Source organism: Mauremys mutica, chromosome 5 (genome assembly GCF_020497125.1).
Source record: "Mauremys mutica isolate MM-2020 ecotype Southern chromosome 5, ASM2049712v1, whole genome shotgun sequence".
NCBI classification, from domain to species: domain Eukaryota; kingdom Metazoa; phylum Chordata; order Testudines; family Geoemydidae; genus Mauremys; species Mauremys mutica.
Genome location: NC_059076.1, coordinates 84,752,293 through 84,765,363, shown reverse-complemented (window position 1 = coordinate 84,765,363; position 13,071 = coordinate 84,752,293). Strand labels below are relative to the sequence as shown.

Below are 13,071 nucleotides of genomic sequence, written 5' to 3'. Positions count from 1 at the left end.
GGCAGTCAGGGGGGCGGGAAGTGAGAGGGGGAGGATAAGGGGCAGGGGCCAGGCTGTTTGGGGAGGCAAAGACTTCCCTACCCGGCCCTTCTACAGTTGCACAACTCTTATGTGGCCCTCGGGCCAAAAAGTTTGCCTACCCCTGTGCTAAAGGGTGCTAAATCAAGAAGTTTTGACAGAACCATATTCTTTCGGAATCTGCAATTTGTCAAAATTGAAACAATTTGCAAAACTGGGTGGATTTCACCAGAATTTTGTTTCAAAATAAAACTGGGGAGAAAAGTTCTGACTTACCTGATATGTTCCATTTTGATACTCTCAGGATGAAATACTTTGATTTTTTTTGTTTTGAAATGACACGTGATCTCTACCAAAATACAGTCAGTTAACAATGCCACTTACAAACATTTACTTTCAAATACCATGGGAGTTTTTGCTGATTAATATTGTTCATGTATGTAGCCATATTGAGAAATTATACCACATATAGTGTTGACTTTGACCTCACTGATTTCAATGGAAATAAGAGAATTTAGCTCATGAGCATAAGAGGATAAACCAATTTATGAAACAGCACTTTCCAGGAGGTAGTATGTATTACCCCTTATACTGCACATCTCTTCTGATCAACTAGCAGTAAACAAGGGGTATAGTCCACACTCATTCTGCGCATGAATTACCTCTGATAAAATATTTTTTTAAATGTTGAGAGTCTTTCTAGGGGTTTTCAGTATCATAGTTCTTGAGGGTTAGAGGTAGGAGGGTTAGTTCAGCTGCGTCAGTTTGAAATATGAATCTAAGGCAGTAACCAGTAACCAGCAGGGGTGTCCCAAGAAGTTCTTTGCATGGTATGCACAACTGAATTACTGTCACTTTAACTTAGCATGGTGTCTACGCATATACTTTTTTATGTTACATTTAGCAGAAAAACAGGCAACTAATAAAAATAAAATTTAAATGAGTGGCAGTGTGACCCAGTCATGGGGGTGCAGCATGGCTTAGGTTTGGCCTAGTAGCTCCGTCTTGAGAGGTGCAAACAGAGGCACATGGATCCCATTGAAGTTCATGAAGGTGAGTCTGAGCACAGCTGGGAGCTGGATCACTAAGAGTACTTGTGTCATTTGCGTGGAGTTACTAATTGATTTTGCTGGACTATAATTGGCTGATATTCTTTTGTTGAAGAATTGAAAGTTGTTTCTATCAATTATGAAAACTCGAGCTCTGTGCATGGTCTTGCTACATCATTTGCTCTAAAGTCCCATTCACATTCTTCACATCACATGACCTTTTCAAGCACTGCTGTTTTTTCTGGGCTCCTGATAGTGGCAGAGAGACCCCATTTTAGAACACTACAGGACACACCTGGCTCTTTGGGCATCTGTACTTTTTATTTGAATATTTATACCATAACTAAGTTACTATTCTGCCTATTTGCAAATAAAATGTAACATAGTCTTAAGGCAGTCCATATACATTATAACTTAAAATTAAACATTGCATAACTTTAAAGGGACATGACTCTATTTGTATATTACTATACCTCGTTAGAAGTCCTGTGCCAAGCCATGGATGCAGAAATTTGTATAGATAGGATTTTTCAATGTGTTTCGAACTGCTTAGAATAGCCTACCAAAAGAAGAAAAGAGGGAGGGGAAATCTCTCTTTAGAAGAAGTTAGTAAAATTGTTCACTCATTCTATTTTGTATGAGGACACTTGCAAGCCAAAACTATGACACACATGGCTCAGTCAATAAGCTAGTCTGAAAACTTTGACGGAACCATTTTCTGTTAAAAAATGCAGTTCCAGCACAACTGAAATGCTCCAGAAAATCATGTTGATTTCACTGAAATATTATTCTGGAGGGGAAAAATGTATTAAACAAGTTCTGACAATGTCAAAACACTGTAATATTTCAGTTTTTCATTTTGAAATGATTATTATAGTACAAAAAAAAGAAAATTGGACATGAACATATATTGTAATAGCAGTTAAAAGGTCAGAGGAATGAAATGTTAGCCCCATTTTTTGGCTGGATTGTCATTAATGTAATTGCAAAATTGCAAGAGTGGCTCTAGAGGCAGTTTTACTCCTGTCCCTGGCACAGGGCAGAATGGGATTCTGTGGGTAGCATTGTATTAGTTTGAAATTTTGGTATGTATGCTTGGAAACTGAATTGCATACATACCTAGAGGCTGATGGTAGTAGGCACATTTTATACACTGAAATACATAAACAAGTGTCCTGATAGTGACAGAAGGGATACCTGAACAACAGAGCTCCCTTAAGGCTGGTTTAATTACACACCCTCCTTTACAAAATAATGCCAATTGTTTTAATTAAACATGTTTTTTCAGTTTTAATTTGATTGATGTGTAAATTACATTATTTCCATGAGATAGACCAGGGGTTTTCAACCTTTTTCTTTCTGAGGCCCCCCCACAACATGCTATAAAAACTCCAGGGTCCAGAGGGGAAGTGGGGGACTTGGGGCTCTGGGCCGGGGTGGGTGGGTCAGGCATAAGAGTAGTTTGACTTCTATTTTGGGTGGGCAGGGGCCAGCAGGGCTTGAGCCAGCTCTGCACAGCAGGGTCCATGGAGGGGGCACCACGTCCAACTCGACTCACCTCAGCAGGCCACCCAGCCTGTCTGGATTGTGCGGGAGTGGGGGTGTGACAGTGCCCCCCCCATAAGGTTTTATGGAAATATGCTTGTGAATATATATATGACATAATTGGAATATGTTTTATGCTACATATGCCATGTAACATATCCATGTAAAGATTATGATCTACTGAATATATTCATCCTATTTGTATGCATGTATCATTTTTGTATTCGAAGTTATGAATACTGGCTGTGTACTTGCTTGATTTTTAAGTAGCCTTAGTAAAGCATTTGGTCAGCTTCTTGAGAAAGGAATGTGCAAGTTAAGTGCCCAGTCAAGAAGCAATTAATGGACAATGGATCTTGGAAGGCTCCAATCCACATAAGAAGTCTACATGAGGATGTTCAAGCTAGCATGTGAGCCATGGCTGCTACCTGTAAGTTCTGAAGTATCAGAGGGGTAGCTACCCATGTTAGTCTGGATCTGTAAAAAGTGCATGTAAGTTCTGAGTCATGCATGGACATGTGACTTGCCCATGTGACTCCAAAACTCCATCTTGTAGCTGGACTTTGCATAGGAGAGAGGAGGGGGTCTCCACCCACAAGAGAAAGTCTATTTCAACCTGTGGGAGACCCCCCCATTTTGTCTTCATCTGGCTAAAAAGATAGTCTCTCCACCCACAAGGATACCTGAAAGAAACTGAAACAAAGGACAGTAACTACAGGGGGTGTGAGTGATTGCTGGACCCAGACTAGAAGGAGACTAGTCTGTAAAAGGAAGTTTACTGGAATTCCTCTAAGGGTGAGGTTTTTATCTGTACTCAGTTTTCTTACTGTATTAGACTCAGACATGCGTGTTTTATTTTACTTGGTAAATCACTTTGTTCTATCAGCTATTACTTGGAACCACTTAAATCCTACTTTCTGTATTTAATAAAATCACTTTTTACTTATTAATTAACCCAGAGTATGTATTAATACCGGGGGTGGGGGCAAACAGCTGTGCATACCTCTCTATCAGTGTTATAGAGGGCAAACCATTTATGAGTTTACCCTGTACAAGCTTTATACAGGGTAAAACAGGTTTATTTGGGGGTTTGGACCTCACTGGGAGTTGGGCATCTGAGTGTTAAAGACAGGAACACTTCTTAATTGGCTTTCAGTTAAGTCTGCAGCTTTGGAGCACATGGTTCAGACCCTGGGTCTGTGTTGGAGCAGATTGGCATATCTGGCTCAGCAAGACAGGGTGCTGGAGTCCCAAGCTGGCAGGGAAAGCAGGGGCAGAAGTAGTCTTGGCACATCAGTTGGCAGTTCCCAAAGGGGTTTCTGTGATCCAACCCATCATGGGGGGGGGGGTGCAACCAAAAATTATAACTCAAAGGTGGGGCACTCAGCTCAAAAAGTTTGAAAACAGCTCAAGGAAAGGGAAAGGGATACCTAAGAGCTGTGTGCAGGCAAAGAAGTAGGTCATGGTGCAGGCAGGGGGGTAGCTAGGGGTTGTGTGCTGGGAGGGCTCCCCTGGAGCCTCTCTGTTCCCCAAGGGCTCTGCCAGCCATGGAGCTGGGTCCTCCAAGCTAGGTGATTCTTACCGGCTGCATGAGCAAAGCAGGCTGGGAGCAGAGGAGCAGCTTCAACCCCCTGCACCAGCAGCAGACAGGGGAATGCCACGGCTGCCTGCTCCATGGCACCAGCCAGAGCAGCAGATGTCCTGCACTGCCCGGCTTCGTCTTCCCACCTTCGACCTGGCCAGGGGATGAGGAGAGAAGGAGGTGGAGGGGTGTGTGAAGCTGCTCTGGGACTGCGCTGCTCTTGCAGTGTAGTTTGGTGGGGAGGAACACCCCTGTGCCTCCCAACTCTGCCCAGGGGCTCAGGGCTTTTTTAAGACTGGTGTCAGTGCTGCATGGCCAGCTATTTGCAATCTTTTCTGTAAATTCTGGAGATAAAGCAACTTAAAATTTTAAATTAAGGAACAATTATAATGATTAGTTAAATCCCTGAATGTGTCCATATTTGCTCACTCAAGCAAAGAGGAAACAAAACAAAAAAAAGTGGAACAAGATTATCTCAGTATTGCAGTTTACGTTTTAGGGGTCCTGTCTTCCACTGACATGTACATAAGCTTCAGTCAGCGGAACATACAATACACATACAAGTAAAGGGGAAAGAGACCCATTCATGACAAAAACATTAAATACATTTCTTAAATTTTTATACTGGAATTTTCCTTGGCAATTTGCTCTTTATATTGAAATGTATTAGCACCGGTTCACAAATTGTTGCCTTTGAACCTTGAAATTACATCAGTTCAAATATTTTGACACTCTTGATTGATAAATTACACTGAGGGAATGTAGAATTTCTGACATGTGTTGTGCTACAATTGCATGACTTGTACAAACAGATTTATTAAAAATGAGATAGGAATACTCACCTCGACAGTATCTGGGTGATATAAAAACAGAAAAGGCAATGGTCCTAACCAAAGTTTTAACAGTGGTTGATTCCTGAAATCTTCATAGTATTGCATCATTTGTTTAAAGAAATCTGGAAGAGAAAATCTGTTTGAATGGGCCAAAACCAGAACTTCTGTGATTAACTGATTATAAATTCACTGTAGTATTACATTTGCTACTGTAACAAAGCTGGTTTCTTTGCACTTATGTATTATTTTGATTACAGTAGCATTTAGGAGTCCCAACAGAAATCATGGCCTTAATCTGAAAAGCACTCTACAGACACAAAGGAAGAGCCACTCCCCGGCTTGCAATCTAGACAGAAAGGATGTATCCAGAAAGATAATGGAGCAAATAATTAAGCATCATAGAATATCAGGGTTGGAAGGGACCTCAGGAGCTCATCTAGTCCAGCCCCCTGCTCAAAGGAGGACCAATCCCCAGACAGATTTTTGCCTCAGATCCCTAAATGGCCCCCTCAAGAATTGAACTCACAATTGTGGGTTTAGCAGGCCAATGCTCAAACCACTGAGCTACCCCTCCCCCAATTTGCAGACACCTAAAAGATAAGAAGGTTATAAGTTTCAGCATGGTTGCCATGTTAGTCTGTATCAGCAAAAACAACAAGGAGTCCATGTGGCACCATAGAGACTAAAATTTCTTTGGGCATAAGCTTTCGTGGGATAAAACCCACTTCATCAGATGCATGGAGTGAAACATACAGTAAGCAGTATATATATTACAGCACATGAAAAGATGTGAGTTGTCTTACCAAGTGGAGGGTCAGTACTAATGAGGACAATTAAATTAAGGTGGAAGTGGCCTATTCTCATCAGTTGACAAAAAGGGGTGAATATCAAGAGAGGGAAAATAATTTTTGTAGTACTAACGAGGCCAATGCAATCAAGGTGGACGTCACCCATTTCCAAGAGTTGACAAGAAGGTGTGAGTATTGGCAGAAGAAAATTACTTTTTGTAGTGACCTATCCACTCCCAGTCTTTATTCAGGCCTAATTTGATGGTGTCCAGTTTGCAAATTGATTCCAGTTCTGCAGTTTCTTGTTGAAGTCTGTTTTTTAAGTTTTTTTGTTGAAGAATTGCCACTTTTAAGTCTGTTATTGAGTGTCCAGGGAGACTGAAGTGTTCTCCGACTGTTTTTTGAATGTTACAATTCTTGATGTCTGATTTGTATCCATTTATTCTTTTGCGTAGAGACTGTCCGGTTTGACCAATGTATGTGGCAGCGCTTGGGAAGGAACAATCAATTGCACACATACAAAATGGGAAAGGACTGCCTAGGAAAGAGTACTGCAGAAAGGGATGTAGGGTCATAGTAGATCACAACCTAAATATGAGTCAACACTGTAACACTGTTGCAAAAAAAAAAAAAAGAAGCAATCATTCTGGGCTGCACTAGCAAGAGTACTATAAGCAAGACAAAATAATTATTCTGCTCTACTCCACGCTGATTAGGCCTTAACTGGAGTATTGTGTCCAGTTCTGGGCACCACATTTCAGGGAAGATGTGGACAAATTGGAGCTAATGGACACTACCCAGAGGAACTCCACCCAGAGACGTAAACAAATAAGTGATCAGAAATGGGCACCACAGTTGCAATCACAAAGAACGTTCCCATTTCAACCTCCTCCTCAACTGATAAATGGACATTTTGGTCGGGACTAGGAGGAGACCCAGGATATTGTGGGGGCCACAAATAGGATGTGAATAAATTAAAAAAATGAGTGGAAAAGTCCAGCCAGAACCTCAACAAGAGAAGGAGGCAGAAAAGAGGCTTCAACTTGCAGATATGCATGCGCCAGGGTCTCCGTCTGTCACTGTGAGGCTAATGAACATTGACTTATTAGAAGGGAGGTTGTCCAGCACCAGTTTCTCATGGCAGGACTGCATTGTTTTATTTGAGGAATGGGGACCAGCATTAATAGATTGGGCATGGGGCCCTATATTAACAGATTGCTGTGCTATGTGCAGTGACGGTAGCATTAGCTGGGGGCTCAGAGTTCAGCCAGCAGTAGATCAGTGTCTTCAGATCCAAGAAGTGAGATATACTGAGTCATCAGGAGAGACTGCAGGGATGCGTTTGTGGCTCAGCATACCAATGTACTGCAAGAGTAGGTTTAGTCCTTGAGCTAGCAGGTGGTGAGTGTTTTCAAGCCGTACCCTAATCTAAAAAATATACTGGGTGGAGCACAGTCAAATAAAATCAGAAACAATCTCTTTTCATATTATCATAATGTAATTGAATAGTTGCCAAGACTAAATTACAACCTTGAATTGCACAGAATCAAAAAGGGATGTTACTGGGTGTAGCCAGCGAATTGAGGTCCTATGACTCCTGTTAATGAGGGTGTATGCTCCTTAACAGTGCAATGGCTGTACAAAAAAGCCCTCTGTGCAAAGTATCAGTTTCAGGGTAACTGCATCTGTATCCCCCCCCTCCCCCCGCCTCTGTGGTCCATTTCAGGCATGACCAGTCAGGTCTCAGGTCCTCTGCTGTCACCTGTCTCTGGGTAGGGACCCGTGGCCCACTCCATTCTGATCAGGGGATTTAAGGTTGCACAGTTCCCTGCCTTACACTGTGGATGTTCAAAGAAATCCAGCTGCCTAACAGTCAGCACCTTTTTCTCCAAGGGCTATGAACAATGTATTCCCAGCAGCTAGAAGTTACCACACAGCTCTTTCTAAGCAAGCACCTTTATTCCTAATGTAAAAGCATTATAGAGAACACATAAAAAACAATGAAGTTCCTATACACACGCCAGAAGCTTACCAGAGGTCACCCATCAGTCTTATGGGGCCATAGTAGGCCAAAGTCTTTCCAACCCTTCTGCAAGGGTTGGTGGCCCTCCTTGGAAAGAAGGTCCAGTCTGTTTGTTTCAGAAAAGAAGATCCTATGTCAGTTCACGTTCATCCTTTTATACCAAAAGACTTTTCTTTGTACCCTAGTCTCTGGAAAACCCAACTGGAACCAGTATATAAAAAACATTCCAGAGGGTGGCACCTCTTTAGAGTTGTTTAGTCTCAGTGTTTCACCTTAATCACCTCCTTCCGTTCTAGTTGCTGAAGGAGCAATGGTAAACCTCCCCTGTGGAGTGGAATACAATCATACATACAATTCCTGGCCCACAGTGATACATAACTTAACACAATTCATCCCCCCAAATATACTACACGTGGTTACATTATCTGTCATGTCTCCCCTAGAAATAAATGGGTGTCCCTAGGGTTTCTGACAGACGTCCTAGGAGCACTCATGGGGAATTTTCTTCCCTTACCCTTCATAATTTCACATTTTAACTATTCATATAATAAACATTCTTACAATCCAGCACACATCATTCAAAAATCCATACAGAGTAATTTGACAACCCTCCTGTGTAATTTCTCTCTTTAGGCCCGTAAGGGGATCTCAATCACCCTCTCTTACCCTTATCACACCAAAGTTTTTGGATGTGAACTTGATACCTGATGCTCCCACATCCACCTCCCATCCGACTCCTAGGGAACGTGTGTGACGCCTTTTTGTACCTCAAGATACTGGCTGCCCTGAAGATGGGTGAAGTTTCTTCATCCCTCTTTGGAATATTCCAGGAAGCAAGTATTTGGACAAAAGCGAGAAAGAAGGCAGGGCTGGCTCCCTGGAAAGCAAATCTTAACCATTCTTTTAACAGCAAGGGATGAGGGGTGGGCAAGGGAAATTCCTCAAACCTCCCCAATAGCCAAATTGTTTTCTCTGCTCCACCTCCTCAGAGATTGAGGCATGAGGACCTAAAATTTGACCTTATCTCAGCGAGGGGAATGAGTATTGATCCCCATACACTGAGTCATGGTGAGCAACTGTTCTTTCCCAACCAGATTCAAGGTCCTTTACATTTTCACAGACCACCAGGCAGCTCCCTACCTTACACTGTTCATAGCCCTTGGAGAGAAAGCAAAGCACAGGCACTGGCCTTTATGCACATTGGCTTGCTGAGGATATCAGTGTAAGAGAGGGAGCTTTATAGCCGTAAAACCTCCAGTCAGAAAGGAATGAGACAAGGGACCCTACCCAGAGCCAGGTGATGGTTGGAGACCCGAGACCTAACTGGGAACTCCTGAAGTGGACCAGACCATAGTGGGTGACAGAGTCGGGAGGGAGGGAAGTAAAGGTGCAGTTACCCTCAAACTGACACAGAGTATTTGTTACAATCAGGGTAAATAATTCCAACAATGGCCAATGCTGAGTGCTTCAGAGAGAATGAACAGAACAGGTAATCATCAAGGGCTAGTCTACACTGGCAATGCTAAAGCGCTGCCGCAGCAACACTTTAACGTGCTTTATGTGGTCGCAGCGCAGTGCTGGGAGAGAACTCTCACAGTGCTCTTAAAAAAACACCTCAACGACAGGCATGGCTTTACAGCGCTGCAACTTGCAGTGCTCAGGGGGGTGTTTTTACACACCCCTGAGCGAGAAAGTTGCAGCGCTGTTAATTGCCAGTGTAGACAAGCCCCAAGTGTTCCATCCCATCACCCATTCCCAGCATCTGTTTGTTTCCAAACAACTCTTATCCCTACGAGGGAAGCAACTAAATTGGTAATTATCCAACAACTTTAGTATGACTCCTTTGTTTTTGCAAGAGATTCTAAGACATGTATCCTGGCAGTTGTTTTTAAGCATATAAACCAAGAAAGTAGACGTTTCAGGTCTATCTCATTTTAATTAGATGCATGGTTCCATGCATCTGAAGAAGTGGGGTTTTTACCCACAAAAGCTTATGCCCAATTAATCTGTTAGTCTTTAAGGTGCCACCGGACTCCATGTGTTTTTGTGGATACAGCCTAACATGGCTACCCCTCTGATACTCATTTTAATTGTGCTACTGACCTGACTGCCCATTTGACAAACCATCTCTCCTGTATGTCTTAATTTGTACTGATGATATGGGCCATTATATATATATTTAAAATATAAATGTGTGAAAAGGTGGCCTCTGAAAAAGGCTAACTTTTATGTCTTCTTGAACACCCAAAACAAAAAATAACAAATAAATTAGGGAAAACTTGGCAAAGATCAAAACAAATAATTTGTCCACAGTTAAGAGATTATTTACATATTCTAACAATAAAATCCTTAGAAATAGGGATAAACTGCCACCACACACTGAACCATAAAGACATGTCAGAGGTTTCTGGGGGAGGTTTTGGTTAGTTGAAGTAGAGTTTCGGTAATACTGCCTAGCTGTTTTGTCTGGATCTAGAAATGCTGAGTATTAAACAGTTTTTAATATTCAGCTTGGAAAAAAAGTCTTTAATGTAAGAATAGCTCACTCCTACTCTGTTGTTCTACAACAATAATTAGTGATGGTGCCAGTCCAGCTCCACTGCTGCAAATAAGCTCCAATTATACAGCCCTCAGAAATCCCCAGCCACTTCCTGAGCACGTTACAAATGTCTACACCGCTGTACACCCTACTGCTGGGACTCATGCCAAGGGCATTGGGGTCACCCAGGAGAGAGGGTGCTTTAGTCAGCAACTCCAAGAGGGAGAGGGGGTTGCAGGCAGCTACTGCTACATGTCTGGGCAGCCGTTACCTTCCCCTTTGCGCTCGAAGACCAAAGCATTTCCCAGCAGAGGGTAACAGGGACTGACCCCTGGAATCAGCTTTAGCGCCTTCCACTTCCCCAGGTAATCCAGCAGCAGGTGGCACGTGAAGGCTGCCAGCAGCGTGAAGAGCAGAGTGATGACTCCGGCCCCCCAGTAGAGCAGCTGGTCCCCATCCTGAGCCCCCATCGCTGCCCCGAGCCCGGCCGCTCGGCGTGCACTGAGCCGCAATCCCGGGACGCTGCACTGAGTGTAGAACCCAGGCTCCGACTCCAGACGAGGGAAGCGGAACCTGGGGATAGGGCGTGTGGAGGTAGGGGAGAGGCCTGGGAACAAAGTCGTGGGAAGGAAGGAGGGATCGCCAGAGGCTGCATGAGGAGGGAGCAGAGCAGCAGAAGGCGTAGGTGCTGGGGGAGCTGCTGCACCCCCTGGCTTGAAGTGGTTTCTTTCACATACAGGGCTAACAGATGGTTCCATGGCTCTCAGCATCCCACCCTCTACAAATTGCTCCAGCATCCCTGGGGAAGGAAACGCTGCTGTGATCTGTGGCTGCCCTTTTTCTCAGGGTATGTCTACACTGCAGTTGTCACCAAAACTTTTGACTTTCATGGGTACTTAAAAAAAAAACCCGCGAAAGACAAAAGTTTGGCCAAAGCAAGCGGCAGTGTGAACGCGGCTTTGTTGGCAGGGGCGCTTTCCTGCTGACAGAGCTTATGCCACTCACAGAGCTGGAAGTATTTTGTCGGCAAAAGTGCTGACAAAATACTGCAAAAGAGCGGTCACACTCGCTGACTTTTAGCGACAAGGCTGTGTCGACACAGCCTTGTCACTAAAAGCTCCGTAGCGTAGACAAGCCCTCATTGTGTAACCTGGGATCTGCAGGAGAGTTTGACAAAGCAGCTTAGGATCTGAACTTGGAGGGTCAGGTGAGGTCTCCCTGTAGTTGTCAGTGACCCTAACTACTACTGCTCATAGTGAGAGGGGTCAAACCATCTTTCACTCAGCTACTGCAGGGCCCAGGGCACAACTCCCAGCCTTGTGGGCAACACTGAGAATTAGGGTGACCAGACAGCAAGTGGGAAAAATCAGGACAGGGAATGGAGGGTAATAGGAGCCTATATAATAAAAAGACCCAAAAATCAGGACATCTAGTCACCCTACTGAGAATACCTTCAGGACACAGGCAATATTACAGAGGGGAGGAGAGAGAAACCACAACAACCAACAAGAATCAGGACAAGTATGAAAAACTGGGATACACATTCTAGAAGGAACAACACACAACCACACTGAATTGGATCCATGGGAATGGAGGAGACTACCCCAGCCATCTGTCACACAGAGCCACCAGCATGGCCAACAAACACTGGCTGTAACCAAACAAGTGCATCACCTGTAGACTCCACTGCATACCCCACATAGCCCAGACATACACATGTAAAGAGCTGTACATATGAAGTGCTACTGTTACCAATAAGCTCAGTCCCACAACTGTGACTGCCCAGGGCCTTGTTACAGAACTGGCTGAATCAAGAGGACTATAGTGATGGTGCACAGGAAGAGAGACTGAGCAGGTTGCCACTGTTACTGACCAAATTCTCTGGTGGTGAAATGTGGTGCTGTGACACTTTACACCAATGAAGACTTTGGCCAGATACCTGTACCAAATGAGTCACTGACCCCAGCTCGGTTTCTCTGGATCCAGCATCCATTGTTCAATGTCTAGTCGTGACTCATGGATCCACACAGCCAAAGGAGCCACAGCAAGCAGAGACGAGCGTAGGTACAGGAGCCAAACAGGGCAAGGGGTAGCCATGCATTGCCTGAGCACCTCCACGTACACCAGCACACATCTGTGTGTATGAGTATTAACTGTATTACAGCAGTGCCTACACACCCAGGCGAGAGTGGGCCCAGTGTGCTAGGCCCTGTGCAAACAGACCTAGTAGCACAACCCTCTATAAGAGGCAGACTGCCTGTCTGGAACAGCTGGGAGTGAAATCACAGGGACTGGGGAAGAAGGCTCTGGTGACTGAAGGCAGCTTATGTGAGAAAGGAGCAGTCAGTCAGTTGGGAGATGTTGGATCAGACTGGGAAGAGCAGGTGTGAACTGCTGCCACATAACTCACTTGTGCTGCTGCCTTTGCTGCCTGAGGAGGTTTCAGAGCTGTCTGCCACTGCACCATCTGGGAGGCTGGGGAGTGTTTGTTGCTCCTGATTCCCCATAGGGTTTGCCAAGTCAGACTCCTGTGAGACACCAGTGTAAAGTCAGACAACTCAGACAGAGAGAGGAAAGAAATCTTCCTGAATGAAATAATGCAGCCATATCCTTTAGGTGTGTAGCAACTATTGCTTATTTACAAGAAGATGGGAAAAGCTAGGCAGCTTGCTGCCAGCTCAGCCAAGTCAACGG

At 44.2% G+C, this 13,071-nt stretch overlaps 1 protein-coding gene across 1 annotated transcript in view; it reads right to left on the bottom strand.

Annotated features, from left to right (window-relative positions):
• Positions 1 to 13,071, bottom strand: part of LOC123371619 (cytochrome P450 4V2-like) — a 48,839-nt gene that overhangs the window by 35,198 nt on the left and 570 nt on the right. The window contains exons 2-4 of the mRNA XM_045019398.1: positions 12,788 to 12,905; positions 5,037 to 5,149; positions 1,541 to 1,626 (exon numbers count right to left, since the gene is read on the bottom strand). Coding sequence (XP_044875333.1) covers positions 1,541 to 1,626; positions 5,037 to 5,149; positions 12,788 to 12,884 — 296 coding nt within the window. The 5' untranslated portion in view covers positions 12,885 to 12,905. The remainder of the gene's footprint in view (positions 1 to 1,540; positions 1,627 to 5,036; positions 5,150 to 12,787; positions 12,906 to 13,071) is intronic.